This window comes from Anser cygnoides, chromosome 28 (genome assembly GCF_040182565.1).
Source record: "Anser cygnoides isolate HZ-2024a breed goose chromosome 28, Taihu_goose_T2T_genome, whole genome shotgun sequence".
NCBI classification, from domain to species: Eukaryota; Metazoa; Chordata; class Aves; order Anseriformes; family Anatidae; genus Anser; species Anser cygnoides.
Genome location: NC_089900.1, coordinates 486,545 through 502,149, shown reverse-complemented (window position 1 = coordinate 502,149; position 15,605 = coordinate 486,545). Strand labels below are relative to the sequence as shown.

Here is a 15,605-nt window from a genome sequence, read left to right as displayed (position 1 = left end):
GAGCGGGGCGGGGCGGAGCCGGGCGGGGGGACCGAGGAAGGGCGGGGGGGGGCGGCTCCGGGAGGGGCCGGGGCCGGCAGCGGGACCGGGGCCGGGGCCGGGGCCGGGAGCGGAGCCGCCGCCGCCGCCGCCGCCGCCGGGGCCGGGACCCGGTGAGGGGAGGGAGGGAGGGGGCGGGGAGGGAGGAGGGGGCGGGGCCAACGGCGGAGCTCGCGCCGCGGAGCTCTCGCGAGAGCGCGGCGGCGCCCGGCAGCACTTTCGACACGGAGCCGTAACCGCCTCAACAACCCCCCGCCCGTATCAAAACCCCCCCGTTATCACCCCCCACACACTTTAAAAATTCCCCCCTTAATTCCCCCCGCATTAAACCAACCCCCGGGAACGCGCAGTGGAAGCGCGGCCCCGCCGCCGTGACGAATCTGCTGATAGCCCCGCGGCGAATCTGCCGACTCCCCCGTAAGGCGCGGTTTCGCTTCGCTGCGTTAATATTTTTCCCCTCTTCCCGGCTTTTTTCTCCTCATTCCGCGCCCCTCCCCACGTTTTACCCTTTTTCTCCTTATTCTTAATTTTATTTTTATTTTCAAGCTCGCGGCGAATGTGCTGAACAGCCACCGCGCCCTCGCTGCGCATGCGCAACGCCCTCCCAACTCCCTCCCCCGCCCTCCCGCCGCGCGCTCGCACTGCGCATGCTCCGGCCTCGCTCCTCCGCCCCCGCCCGCCACAGAGCCCGCCGCGCACGCGCAGTTCCCGCCCGTGACGCCGCCCTTTGCCCGTGCAGCGCAGGGCGCATGCGCTACTTCCTCCTCCCCCGCCCCCACCCGTGCGCATGCGCAGATCCCTCCCGCCGCGCGCCCCCTCCCTGCGCAGGGCCCGGCGCTGAGGGGCGGGGCTCCGAGACACGGGGGGCGTTGTTAATTTGCATAAATTTGCATACATTATGGAAAGTAGGGGAAATTTATAGGGTTACAGGGCATGGGGGAGCTGAGCTGAGAGGATATTCTGTGCTAAATAGGGGAAAGTGGGGAAATTTGAGGATAATTTAAGATATTTTGGGGCACTTTGGGCGTATTTTGGGATATTTTGGGACATTTTGGGATATTTTGGTGCAATTCGGGATGCTTTAGGATATCTGGGGACATTTCGGGGACAATTCGGGATACTTGGAGATGGTTCGGGATATTTTAGGGACATTTGGGGGCATTTAGGACATTTTGGGGCCATTTGGGGCCATTTTGGGGAAATTCGGGGCCATTTGGGGATATTTTAGGACATTTTCTTTTGGGATATTTGGGGAACACTGTGGGACATTTTGTTTTGGTGCACTGGGGGATATTTGGGGGCACTTCAGGGCATTTTGGGATTCTTCCAAACATTCTGGGTCATTCTGGGATATTTGGGGCCATTTTGGGGCATTTAGGGCCATTTTCTTTTGGGATGTTTCAGGATATTTGGGGCCGTTCTGGAATAGTTGAGGATATCTGGGGACATTTGAGGAAACTCTGGAACATTTGGGGACAAATTGGGATATTTTGGGACATGCGGACACACTTAGGGATATTTTCAGACACTTTGGGATGTTTGGGGACATTTTTGGGACATTTTAGGATATTTTAGGGCATTTTGGGATATTCGGGGACGTTTTAGGATATTTAGGGTCCTTTAATTTTTGGGATACTCCCGGATATTTGGGAAATTTGGGGGATCTCTCCGGACATTCGGGGCTATTTGGGGGCGTTTAGTTTGGGGACGTTTCGGGATATCGGGATATTTCGGGGACGTTTCGGGGTATTTGGGGACGTTTCGGGTTATTTCGGGACGTTTTAAGGCCCGGACGCCCCTCCCCCCAACCACAAACTGACAAATTTCGGCATTTTTTGTTAAAAAAAAAAAAAAAAAACACGACCATTTATTGGCGGAGGCGCCGCGGGGGCCCCGCCCCCCCTTAAGCCCCACCCCCTCCCCCTTCGGCCCCTCCCCCCAAATCCCGACGGGGGGAGGGGCCAGAAGAGGGGGAGGGGCAGCTTTGGTCCTGGAGGGGGGGCGAGGCCAATTTGGGGTCCCCCCTCCCCTCCCCCCACCCCCCCCCGCCGCCATTCAAGTCTTGAGGATTCAAGTATAAAAGCCCCGCCCCCCTGCGTCAGAAAGGGGGCGTGGCCTCCCGTGACCACGCCCACAAAGGGCGGGGCTCCCGTTGACCCCGCCCACATGGGGGCGGAGCCAACGCGCGCCCCTCCCCCTGCCGCCGAAGCCGCCCCTTCCCCTTTAAGACCCCAAGGCCCCGCCCACAACGGGGCGTGGCCAACGGAAGCCCCGCCCCCTTGTCGACCCCACCCGTTTTCACCAAGGGGGCGTGGCCACTCTAGGCCACGCCCCCTCCTATCCCTGAGGGGCGCCCCCTGATTGGCCGCAGGGAGGGGCGGGGCGTTTGGAAGGGGCGGGGCTTAAATGGGGCGTGGTCATAGGGGGCGGGGCTTATAAGGGGGCGGGGCTTACAAGGGGGCGTGGCCAGGCTGCCCCTCCCCCATCAGTGCATAGCTTTAATGAAGGAACCTCGTCAAAAGGGGGGGGGGAGGGGCGATTTTGGGGGGTCCCCAAATTTTTGGGGGGGTCCCCAAATTTTTGGGGGGTCCCCAAATTTTGGGGGGGTCCCCAAATTTTTGGGGGGGTCGGCCCCGATTTTGGGGGGTTTTGGCCCCGATTTTGGGGGGTCCCTAAAGGCTGGGGGGGGTCCCCAACATTCGAGGGGGGCCCCAAAGTCCTTGGGGGGGGATCCCCAAATTTTTTTGGGGGGGGGGGGGTCCCCAAAATTCTGGGCGGGGTCAGCCCCGATTTTGGGGGGATTTGGCCCAACTTGGGGGGTCCCCAAAGTCCCGGGGGGTCCCCAAAGTCCCGGGGGGTCCCCAAAATTCGGGGGGGGTCCCCAAAGTCCAAGAGGGGGCTCACCGGCATCCGGGGGGCTCCCCAATTTTTGGGGGGGGACCCCCATCTTCTGGGGAGGGTCCGCATCTTCCTGGGGGGTCCCCCTTTTTCCGGGGGGGTCCCATTGCCGGGGGGGGGGGGTCCACATCTTCTGGGGGTCCCCAATAACGGTGGGGGGGGGCCCCCATCTTCTGGGGGGGGGTGTCCCCATGGTCCTGGGGGGGCCCCCATTCGGGGGTGTCCTCGTAATCCTTGGGGGGGGGTCCCCAAAATTCTGGGGGGGGGTCCCGAAGGCCTTCGGGGGTCCCAATGGTCCTGGGGGGACCCCAAATTCGGGGGGGGGTCCCCAAGTCCTCAGGGGGCGTCCTCACATCCGGGGGGTCCCCATAATCCAGGGGGGTCCCCATAATCCGGGGGGGGTCCCCATAATCCGGGGGTCCCCATAATCCGGGGGGGTGTCCCCAAGTCCTGCGGGTTCCCCGTAAGCTGGGGGGGTCCCCAAATCCTTGGGGGGGGGGGATCCCACAGTCTTGGGGGGGTCCCCATAACCCGGGGGTCCCCGAGGTCCCGGGGGTCCCTGGGGGGTCCCCACAATCCAGGGGGGTCCCAATGGTCCCCGGGGGGGGTCCCCATAACCCGGAGGGTTCCCCATTGGTCCTGGGGGGTCCCCACCAAGTCCCGGGGGGTGGGGGGTCCCCAAAACCCAGGGGAGGGGTCCCGAAGTCCTTGGGGGGTCCTCAAAACCCGGGGGAGGTCCTGAAGTCCTTGGGGGGGTCCCCCAAAACCTGGGGGTCCCAAAGTCCTTGGGGGGGGGTCCCAAAGTCCTTGGGGGGGTCCCCGTAACCCGAGGGGCAGGGGGCGTCCCCAAATCCCGGGGGGTCCCCCCAAAAACCCCCCCGGGGGGCCCTGCCCTAGCTGTCCTTGAGCAGCAGCTTCTCCTCGGGGGTCCGGAAGGTTTGGGGGTGCGGAAGGGGCGGGGGTCCCCCCCGGGGCCGGCGGGGGGGGGGGGCAGGGGGCGGCTCGCGGCAGAGGCGGGCGCAGGCCTCGGGGCTGACGAGGCGGCAGGAGCGGAGGTCGACGCGGCGCAGGCGGGGGCAGCGGCGCAGGGCGGGCAGGCACTGGTCGGTCAGGCGGGGGCAGCCTGGGGAGGAAAGGGTTAAAAAAAAAGGGAAAAGAAAAAAAAAGGTGGTTAGAGGGACCCTAAAAAAAAACTAAAAAGGACCCTAAAGGGGGACCCTAAAAGGGACCCCAAAAGGGACCCTAAAAGAGACCCCAAAAAATACCCTAAAAGGGACCCCAAAAGGACCCCAAAAGGGGATGGAAAAGGACCCTAAAAAGGACCCTAAAAAGAGACCCCAAAAGGGACCCTAAAAGGACCCCAAAAGGGACCCTAAAAAGGACCCCAAAAAAACCCTAAAAGGGACTCCTAAAAAGGACCCTAAAAGGGACCCCAAAAAAAAACCCTAAAAAGAACCCTAAAAAGATCCCCAAAAAGGACCCCAAAAGGACCCTTCAAAACCCTAAAAGGGACCCTAAAAGGACCCTAAAAGGGACCCAAAAAAAAACCCTAAAAAGAACCCCAAAAAGGACCCCAAAAGGGGATGGAAAAGGACCCTAAAAGGACCCCAAAAGGACCCCAAAAGGGACCCTAAAAGGGACCTCAAAAAATACCCTAAAAGGGACCCTAAAAGGGACCCTAAAAGGGACCCCATAAAAAACCCTAAAAGAACCCTAAAAAGGGGATGGAAAAGGACCCCAGAAGGGACCCCAAAAGGGACCCTAAAAGGGACCCCAAAAAAACCCTACAAGGAACCCTAAAAAGGACCCCAAAAAGGGGACGGAAAAGGACCCTAAAAGGAACCCTAGAAGAATCCCTAAAAGGGACCCTAAAAGGACCCCAAAAGGACCCAAAAGGACCCCAAAAGGGGACAGAAAGGGACCCTGTGAAAAGGACCCTAAAAGGGACCCCAGAAAGGGGATGGAAAGGGACCCTAAAAAGGACCCTAAAGGGACCCTAAAAGGGACCCCCAAAAAAACCCTAAAAGGAACCCTAAAAAAGACCCCAAAAAAGAGATGGAAAGGGACCCCAAAAAGGACCCCAAAAGGACCCCAAAAAGGGGACAGAAAGGGACCCTGAAAAGGACCCTAAAAGGAACCCTAAAAACAGAACCCAAAGAAAAACCCTAAAAGGAACCCTAAAAAGGGTTCCTAAAGAGATCCTAAAAGGGACCCCAAAAGAAACCCTAGAAGGGACCCCAAAAAGGGGACGGAAAGGGACCCTAAAAAGGACCCTAAAAGGGACCCCAAAAGGGACCCTAAAAAGGAACCCAAAAGGGACCCTAAAAAGAGACCCCCCCAAAAAAATAAAAGAAACCCTAAAAGGGTTCCTGAAGGGATCCTAAAAAGTACCCCCAAAAAAACCTAAAAAGGACCCTAAAAAGCACCCCAAAAAGGACCCCAAAAAGGAGATAGAAAGGGACCCTAAAAGGACCCTAAAAGGGACCCTAAAAAGAGACCCCCCAAAAAAACCTAAAAGGAACCCTAAAAGGGTTCCTGAAGAGATCCTAAAAGGGATCCCAAAAGGGTTTGTAAAGGGACCCCGAAAGGGGCCCCACAAAAAAAAACACTAAAAGGGACCCGAAAAGGACCCCAAAAAGACCCTAAAAAGAGATCCCAAAAAGGAATCCAAAAGGGGACGGGAAGGGACCCTAAAAGGACCCCAAAAGGGACCCTAAAAGGACCCCAAAAGGGACCCCAAAAGGACCCCCAAAAAACCTAAAAGGGACCCTAAAAGGGATCCTAAAGGGACCCCAAAAGGACCCTAAAAAGGGCCCTAAAAGGACCCCAAAAAGAGACCCCAAAAGACCCTAAAAGGACCCAAAAGGGCCCCTAAAAGGGCCCCCAAAAAGACCCCAAAAGAGGGGACCCCAAACGTCCCCGAGATGTCCCCAAGAGTCCCTAAACGTCCCCAAACCGGCACCAGGATGTCCCCAAATGTCCCCAAAATGTCCCCAAATGTCCCCAAATGTCCCCAAACCCCCTCAAGATGTCCCCAAATGTCCCCAAATGTCCCCAAGGGTCCCCAAGGGTCCCTAAGATGTCCCCAAGGTGCCACCAAACCCCCCGAGATGGCCCCAAGTGTCCCCAAACTGGCACCAGGATGTCCCCAAATGTCCCCAAAATGTCCCCAAACCCCCTCAAGATGTCCCCAAATGTCCCCAAGGGACCCAAAGTGTCCCTAAGATGTCCCCAAGATGCCACCAAACGCCCCCAAAATGGCCCCAAAACCCCCCAAGATGTCCCCAAATGCCCCCAAACTGGCACCAGGATGTCCCCAAATGTCTCAAAATGTCCCCAAATGTCCCCAAACCCCCCAAGATGCCCCCAAGGGGTCCCCAAATGTCCCCAAGTGTCCCTAAATGTCCCCAAACCCCCCAAGATGTCCCCAAGGTGCCCCCCAAACCCCCCCCCAAGATGGCCCCAGATGCCCCCAAACTGGCACCAGGATGTCCCCAAATGTCCCCAAACCGCCCCAAGATGTCCCCAAGGCTCCTGAAGTGTCCCCAAATGTCCCCAAACCCCCTCAAGATGTCCCCAAATGTCCCCAAATGTCCCCAAGGGTCCCCAAGGGTCCCTAAGATGTCCCCAAGGTGCCCCAAAACCGCCCCAAGATGTCCCCAATTTCCCCCGAACTGCCACCAGGATGTCCCCAAACATCCCGAAATGTCCCCAAAATGTCCCTAAGATGTCCCCAAACCCCCTCAAGATGCCCCCAAGATGTCCCCAAGGGTCCCCAAGTGTCCCTAAGATGTCCCCAAGGTGCCCCAGAACCCCCCCAAGATGGCCCCAAATGCCCCCAAAATGGCACCAGGATGTCCCTGAATGTCCCCAAGCCCCCTTAAATGTCCCCAAATGTTCCCAAACCCCTCAAAATGTCCCCAAATGTCCCCAAACCCCCCAAAATGTCCCCAAGTGTCCCCAAATGTCCCCAAGTGTCCCAAAGTGTCCCTAAAATGTCCCCAAGGTGCCACAAAACACCCCCAAGATGTCCCCAAATGTCCCCAAATTGGCACCAGGATGTCCCCAAATGCCCTGGAATGTCCCCAAAATGTCCCCAAACCCCCTCAAGATGTCCCCAAATGTCCCCAAGGGTCCCAAAGTGTCCCTAAGATGTCCCCAAGGTGCCCCAAAAACCCCCCCCAAGATGGCCCCAAATGCCCCCAAACTGGCACCAGGATGTCCCCAAATGTCCCGAAATGTCCCCAAAATGTCCCTAAATGTCCCCAAACCCCCTCAAGATGCCCCCAAATGTCCCCAAGATGTCCCTAAATGTCCCCAAACCCCCCAAGATGTCCCCAAGGTGCCCCAAACCCCCCCAAGATGGCCCCAAATGCCCCCAAACTGGCACCAGGATGTCCCCAACCCCCCGCAAAAATGCCCCCAAATGTCCTCAAACCCCCGAAACGTCCCAAAACCCCCCCGAAACGTCCCCAAAACGTCCCCACCTGCCAGGTTGAGCTCGGCCAGGCAGTGCCGCAGCCCCCAGGGCCCCCAGGGCGCCGTCCCCGAGGCGGGCGCAGTGGCTGAGGTCGAGCGAGGCGAGCTGGGGCGCGTGGCGGGCCACCAGGCGCAGCGACGCCTCCGTCACCTCCAGCCCCGCCAGCCGCAGCTCCACCAGGTTGGGGAGCCGCCCGCGGGGCTCGGGGGCCTGGGGGGGACGGGGAGGTGAGGGGACCCCAAAACCCCATAGTGTCCCCCCAAATCCCATAGTGTCCCCCCAAATCCCCCCCAATATCCCCAAACCCTCCTGTTTTCACCCAACCCCCATTTCCCCAAATCCCCCAACCCCCCCAACCCCCCATTTCCCCCAAAACCCCCAAATCCCCCCAATTCCCCCATTCCCTCCATTTCCCCCCATTTCCCCCCAATTCCCCCAAATCCCCCCCAATTCCCCCCAGTCTCCCCATTTCCCCCAATCCCCCCAATTCCCCCAAACCCCCCACTCTCCCCATTTCCCCCATTTGCCCCCAATTACCGCCAAATCCCCCAACCCCCCCCCATTTCCCCCATTCCCCCCCAATCCCCCCATTCCCCCAAATCCACCCAAATCCCCTAAATCCCCCCATTTCCCCCAATCCCCCCCAGTCTCCCCAATGCCCCCCAACCCCCCATTTCTCCCAACCCCCCCAAATCCCCCATTTCCCCCAAATCCCCCCAGTCCCTCCATTTCCCCCAAATCCCCCCACTTCCCCCAACCCCCCAAATCCCCCATTTCCCCCAATTTCCCCCAATTCCCCCAAACTCCGTTTTCCCCAAACCCCCCCAAATCCCCCCAATTCCCCCAATTCCCTCCATTTCCCCCCAAATCCCCCCAAACCCCCAATCCCTCCCAATCCCCCCATTTCCCCCATTTCCACCAAACCCCCCAATCCCCCCAAACCCCCCACTTCCCCCAAATCCCCCAAATCTCCCATTTCCCCTAAATTCCCCCAACCCCCCAATCCCCCCATTTCCCCCATTTCCCCCCAATCCCCCAAATCCCCGCAACCCCATTTCCCCCAACCCCCCCAACTCCCCCATTTCCCCCAAACCCCTACTCTCCCCATTTCCCCCAAATCCCCCCAATTCCCCCAAATCTCCCCATTTCCCCCATTTCCCCCAACCCCCCCAACCCCCCCATTTCCCCCATTTCCCCCCAATTCCCCCAAACCCCCCAATCCCCCAACCCCCCCAAATCCCCATTTCTCCGAAACCCCCAAACCCCCCAATTCCCCCATTACCCACAATCACCCCCATCCCCCCAAACCCCCAAATCCCCCAATTCCCCCAACCCCCCCATTTCCCCCAACCCCCCAATGCCCCCATTTCCCCCAAACCCCCCCAATCCCCCCAATCCCCCCAATTCCCCCAAAACCCCCCAACCCCCCATTTCCCCCAACCCCCCCAATCCCCCCAATTCCCCCAAAACCCCCCAACCCCCCCATTTCCCCCCAAACCCCCCCCATTCCCCCAAACCCCCCAATCCTCCCATTTCCCAATTCCCCCAAAACCCCCCCATTTCCCCCCATTTCCCCCATTTCCCCCCAACCCCCCCATTTCTCCCAAATCCCCCAAACCCCCCCAAATCCCCCAAACCCCCCCAAATCCCCCAAACCCCCCAAATCCCCCAAACCCCCCCGTACCTCGGCCGTCCCCCGGGGCGGGCAGCAGCTCGCGCAGCTGGGCGTCGCGCAGCTCGGGCACCCAGCGCAGGTCCAGCAGGCGCAGCGAGGCCAGGCTGGCCGTGCCCAGCGCCGACACCGCGCACCACGAGCACCCGCTCAGCACCAGCTCCCGCAGCCCTGCGGGGGGGGGACGGGGAACCCCGAAACCCCGCTGGGATCCGCCGGAACCCTGCCGGGATCCGCCAGAACCCCAAAACCCAACCGGGATTGACCAAAACCCAACACGGAACCCCCAAAACCCAACCAGGACTGACCAAAACCCAACTGGGAAACCTCAAAACCTAAACAGGTTTGACCAAAACCCAACCGGGATCCAACAGAACCCAAAAGGAAACCCCAAAACCCAACCGGGAAACCCCAAAACCCAACCAGGATCCACCAAAACCCAACTGGGAAACCCCAAAACCCAACCGGGAAACCCCAAAACCCAACCGGGATCCACCAAAACCCAACCGGGATCCACCAAAACTCAACCAGGAAACCCCAAAACCCAATCAGGATTGACCAAAACTCAACCGGGATCCACCAAAACTCAACTGGGAAACCCGAAAACCCAACCGGGATTGACCGAAACCCAAAGGGAAACCCCAATACCCAACCGGGATTGACCAAAACCCAACAGGAAACCCCAAAACCCAACCGGGATCCACCAAAACCCAAAAGGAAACCCCAATACCCAACCGGGGAAACCCCAAAACCCAACCAGGAAACCCCAAAACCCAACCAGGATCCACCAAAACCCAACCGGGATCCACCAAAACCCAACCGCGATCCACCAAAACCCAACCGGGAAACCCAAAAACCCAACCGGGATTGACCAAAACTCAACTGAGAAACCCCAAAACCCAACCGGGATTGACCAAAGCCTGTAAGGAACCCCCAAAACCACACTTGAGATCCACCAAAACCCCACTGAGATCCACCAAAACCCAAAGGGAAACCCCAAAAGCCCACAGAGAACCAAGACACCCTTGAAGAACTCAACGATGCGTTGAGATGCCACCACGATCCCCAACACCCTACAGACCCTACAACCCGTGGGGCGCCCCCCACCGCCCGCAGCCCCCCAAAACCCCCTGGAAACCCCCAAAACCCCAGTGGGGACCCCAAAACCTCTACAGGAAACCCCCAAAACCCCAACGGGGACCCCGAAACTCCTATAGGGACTCCCCAAAAACCCACAGAGAAACCAAGATACCCTTGAAGAACTCAACGATGTGTTGAGATGCCACCACGACCCCCAACACCCTACAGACCCTACAACCCGTGGGACAACCCCCACCACCCGTAGCCCCCAAAACCCCCAGGAAACCCCTAAAACACCAATGGGGACCCCAAAACTCCCATAGGGTCTCCCCAAAAACCCACAAAGAACCAAGACACCCTTGAAGAACTCAACGATGCGTTGAGATGCCACCACGGCCCCCAGCACCCTATTGACCCTACAACTCGTGGGGCGCCCCCCACCGCCCGCAGCCCCCCAAAACCTTACGGGGACCCCAAAAAAAAACCCCAAAAGCCCACCCTGGAGGCGGGAGATGAGCCAGGAGAGCTGCTTGCGGGAGATGCCGGTCCAGCTGAGGTCCAGGCTGGCGGGCTGGCGGCGCACGATCCCGCTCAGCATGGACGGGGTGACGGCCGCCCGGCGGCTCAGGTCGATGCGGGTCCACAGGCGGCGGTCGCAGCACCTGGGGGGGCCCCGAAATTTAGAGAAAAACCCAAATTCGGGCAATCTGAGGTCGAGGGGAACCCGAAATTTGAAGGGCGTAAAAATTTGGGCGATTCGACGGTTTAGGGGAGGTGAAAATTGGAAAATCCCATAAATTTGGGCGGTTCAAACGTTATGGGGATCCCAAAATTTAGAAAACCCTAAGATTCGGGCGATCCCAAAATGTAGAACACCCCAAAATTTAGAGAAAACCCCAAATTTGGGTAATCTGAAGTTGAGGGGAACCCAAAATTTGAAGAACGACAAAGTTTGGACAATTTAATGGTTTAGGGGAGGCAAAAATTCGGAAAACCTGCAAATTTGTTTGTTTCAAAATGTATGCGGATCCCAAAATTTAGAAAACCCTAAAATTTGGGCGATCCCAAAATGTAGAACACCCCAAAATTTAGAGAAAACCCCAAATTTGGGAAATCTGAGGTTGAGGGGAACCCAAAATTTGAAGGGTGTAAAAATTTGGGCGACTTGACGGTTTAGGGGAGGCGAAAAGTGGGAAAACCCATAAATTTGTTTGATTCAAATGGTATGGGGATCACAAAATCTAGAAAACCCTAAATTTCGTGCGATCCCAAAATGCAGAACACCTCAAAATTTAGAGAAAAACCCAAATTTGGGAAATCTGAGATTGAGGGGAACCCAAAATCTGAAGGACATCAAAATTTGGGCGATTCGATGGTTTAGGGGAGGCAAAAATTGGGAAAACCCATAAATTTGGGCGGTTCAAACATTATGGGGATCCCAAAATCTAGAAAACCCTAAAATTCGGGCGATCCCAAAATGCAGAACACCCCAAAATTTAGAGAAAACCCCAAATTTGGGCAACTGAGATTGAGGGGAACCCAAAATTTGAAGAACGACAAAGTTTGGACAATTTAATGGTTTAGGGGAGGCAAAAATTCGGAAAACCTGCTAATTTGTTTGATTCAAAATGTATGGGGATCCCAAAATTTAGAAAACCCTAAGATTCAGGCAATCCCAAAATGTACAACACCTCAAAATTTAGAGAAAACCCCAAATTTGGGAAATCTGAGGTTGAGGGAAAACCAAAATTTGAAGAACGTCAAAATTTGGGCGACTTGACGGTTTAGGGGAGGCGAAAAGTGAGAAAACCCATCAATTTGTTTGATTCAAATGGTATGGGGATCCCAAAATTTAGAAAACCCTAAAATTTGGGCGATCCCAAAATGAAGAACATCTCAAACTTTAGAGAAAACCCCAAATTTGGGAAATCTGAGGTTGAGGGGAACCCAAAATTTGAAGAATGTCAAAATTTGGGCGATTTGACGGTTTAGGGGAGGCGAAAATTGGAAAATCCCATAAATTTGGGCGGTTCAAACATTATGGGGATCCCAAAATCTAGAAAACCCTAAGATTCGGGCGATCCCAAAATGTAGAACACCCCAAAATTTAGAGAAAAACCCAAATTTGGGCAATCTGAGGTTGAGGGGAACCCAAAATTTGAAGAATGACAAAATTTGGGCGATTCGACGGTTTAGGGGAGTCAAAAATTTGGAAAACCCATAACCCATGACCCTAAAACCCATCCCAATGACCCTAAACCCCTCCCAGTGCTCCCAGTAACACCTCCCAGTGCTCCCAGTGCCCCCAAAGCCCCTCTAGTCACCCACAAAACCCCTCCAAGCCCCTCCCAGTGCTCCCAGTAACCCCTCCCAGTGCTCCCAGTTACCCTTCCCAGTGCTCCCAGTTACCCTAAAGCCCCTGCAGAGCTCCTTTATGTGTCCCGAAAGCCCCTCTAAGTGCCCCGAAAACTCCTGCAATGACCCTAAAATGCATCCTAAAGACCCCAAAACACCTCTAATGACCCTAAAACCCCTCCCAGTGCTCCCAGTAACCCCTCCCAGTGCTCCCAGTGCCCTTAAAGCCCCTCTAAAGCACCTCTAAGTATTCCTAGAGCCCTTCTAAGTGCCCCTAAAGCCCCTATAAGTGCCCCTAAAGCTCCCCTAATGACCCTAAAATGCATCCCAATCACCCCAAATCCCTCCCAGTGACCCCAGACCCCCTCCCAGTGCTCCCAGTAACCCCTCCCAGTGCTCCCAGTAACCCTAAAGCCCCTCCAGAGCTCCTTTAAGCGCCCCTAAACCCCTTCTAAGTGGTCCTAAAGCCCCTATAAGTGCCCCTAAACACCCCATAATGACCCTAAAATGCACCCTAGTGACCCAAAACCTCTCCCAGTGCCTCCCAGTGCTCCCAGTGACATCTCCCAGTGCTCCCAGTAACCCCAAATCTTTTCCGAAGCTCATTTACGTGTTCCTAAAGTCCTTCTAAGTGCCTGTAAAGCCCCTCTAAGTGCCCCTAAAGCCCCCCAACTGCCCCTAATTCCCCTCTGATGATCCCAAAGCCCCCCCAGTGCCCCCAGACCCCCTCCCAGTGCTCCCAGTAGCCCCTCCCAGTACGGACCAGCGGCTCCAGGTGCGGCAGACCCTCATGCAGACGCAGAGCTCGCGGGAGGAGAGGTGGAGGAAGACGGCGAGCACCCCCACAGACCCCTCCCAGTGCTCCCAGTAACCCCTCCCGCTGCTCCCAGTGCCCCTAAAGCCCCTCTACTCACCCCCAAAACCCCTCCAATCCCCTCCCAGTGCTCCCAGTAACCCTTCCCAGTGCTCCCAGTGCCCCTAAAGCCCCTCCAAAGCAACTTTAAGCTTTCCTAAACCCCTTCTAAGTGCCCCTAAAGCCCCTATAAGCGCTCCTAAAGCTCCCCTAATGACCCTAAAATGCATCCTAGTCACCCCAAATCCCTCCCAGTGACCCCAAACCCCCTCCCAGTGCTCCCAGTAACCCCTCCCAGTGCTCCCAGTAACCCCTAAAGCCCCTCCAGAGCTCCTTTAAGCGTCCCTAAACCCCTTCTAAGTGCCCCTAAAGCCCCTATAAGTGCCCCTAAACACCCCATAATGACCCTAAAATGCACCCTAGTGCCCCCCAAACCCCTCCCAGTACTCCCAGTAACCCCTCCCAGTGCTCCCAGTGCCCCTAAAGCCCCTCCATAGCTTCTTTAAGCGTCTCTAAAGCCCCTCTACGTGCCCCTAAAGCCTCTCTAATGACCCTAAAAGCTCTCCCCGTGACCCCAAAGCCCCTCTAAGTGCCCCCGAAGCCCCCCTAGTGACCCCAGACCCCCCCAGTGCTCCCAGTAACCCCTCCCAGTGCTCCCAGTAACCCCAAATCTCTTCCGAAGCACCTTTAAGTGTCCCGAAAGCCTCTCTAAGCGTTCCTAAAGCCCCCTAGGGACCCTAAAACACATCCCAGTGACCCCAAACCCGCCCGAATCGCCCCCAGACCCCCTCCCAGTGCTCCCAGTAGCCCCTCCCAGTACGGACCAGCGGCTCCAGGTGCGGCAGACCCTCATGCAGACGCAGAGCTCGCAGGAGGAGAGGTGGAGGAAGACGGCGAGCACCCCCACGGACCCCTCCCAGTGCTCCCAGTAACCCCTCCCGCTGCTCCCAGTGCCCCTAAAGCCCCTCTAGTCACCCCCAAAACCCCTCCAAGCCCCTCCCAGTGCTCCCAGTAACACCTCCCAGTGCTCCCAGTGCCCTTAAAGCCCCTCTAAAGCACCTCTAAGTATTCCTAGAGCCCTTTTAAGTGCCCCTAAAGCCCCTATAAGTGCCCCTAAACACCCCATAATGACCCTAAAATGCACCCTAGTGACCCAAAACCTCTCCCAGTGCCTCCCAGTGCTCCCAGTAACATCTCCCAGTGCTCCCAGTAACCCCAAATCTTTTCCGAAGCTCATTTACGTGTTCCTAAAGTCCTTCTAAGTGCCTGTAAAGCCCCTCTAAGTGCCCCTAAAGCCCCCTAATGACCCCAAAGCCCCCTCCAATGACCCCAAAGCCCCTCCCAGTGCTCCCAGTAACCCCTCCCAGTGCTCCCAGTGCCCCTAAAGCCCCTCTAAAGCACCTCTAAGTATTCCTAGAGCCCTTCTAAGTACCCCTAAAGCTCCTATAAGTGCTCCTAAAGCCCTCGTACTGACCCTAAAACACATCCCAGTGACCCCAACCCCCCCGAATCGCCCCCAGACCCCCTCCCAGTGCTCCCAGTAGCCCCTCCCAGTACGGACCAGCGGCTCCAGGTGCGGCAGACCCTCATGCAGACGCAGAGCTCGCGGGAGGAGAGGTGGAGGAAGACGGCGAGCCAGACGTCGCGCTGCATGACGTGGGCGGCCCCGCTGTCCAGGGGCAGGCAGTCGGGTTCGGGGCTGGCGGGGGGGGCCGCACCACGTGCCGCTCCCAGACCCGTTGGTTTTGGGGCGGGGGGGACGGGGGGCGGGGGGGCGCCGCCGGGGCACCGTCTGGGGGGGGGGGATGGGGTAGAGGGGGGCGGCGATATCCCGGGGGGTTTCGGCATCGTCGTCGTCGTCGTCGTTGTCGGAGGAGGAGGAGGAGGAGGGGGGCTAAAAGGGGGGCGGGGCTGCCCCCCGAGTCGGAGCCCGAGCTGGAGCTGGAGCTGGAGCTGGGGGCGCCGGGGGCGCGCTCGAGGAGGCGGCACATCTGGCGGAAGCGCTCCAGGCGCTCGCGCTGGCGGCCGGCCTGAAAAAGGGGGGGGGGGGGTCGGGGGGGTTATGGGGTCCAGGGGGGTTATGGGGGGTTATGGGGTCGGGGGGGGGGGCTATGGGGGGGTTATGGGGTCGGGGGGCCTTTGGGGGGGGTTATGGGGTCGGGGGGGGTTATAGGGTTGGGGGGGGGGCTATGGGGGGGGGGTTATGGGGTCGGGGGGGGTTATGGGGT

At 57.8% G+C, this 15,605-nt stretch overlaps 1 protein-coding gene across 1 annotated transcript; it reads right to left on the bottom strand.

Annotated features, from left to right (window-relative positions):
- Positions 1–3,743: 3,743 nt before the first annotated feature.
- LOC125181820 (F-box/LRR-repeat protein 19-like) lies at positions 3,744–15,391 on the bottom strand. The gene is given in 7 exon segments (XM_066984201.1): positions 3,744–4,060; positions 7,425–7,480; positions 7,482–7,653; positions 9,123–9,260; positions 10,668–10,831; positions 14,939–15,080; positions 15,083–15,391. Coding segments are annotated over 7 exon segments (1,188 nt in total). The 5' UTR covers positions 15,369–15,391; the 3' UTR covers positions 3,744–3,830.
- Positions 15,392–15,605: the final 214 nt, after the last annotated feature.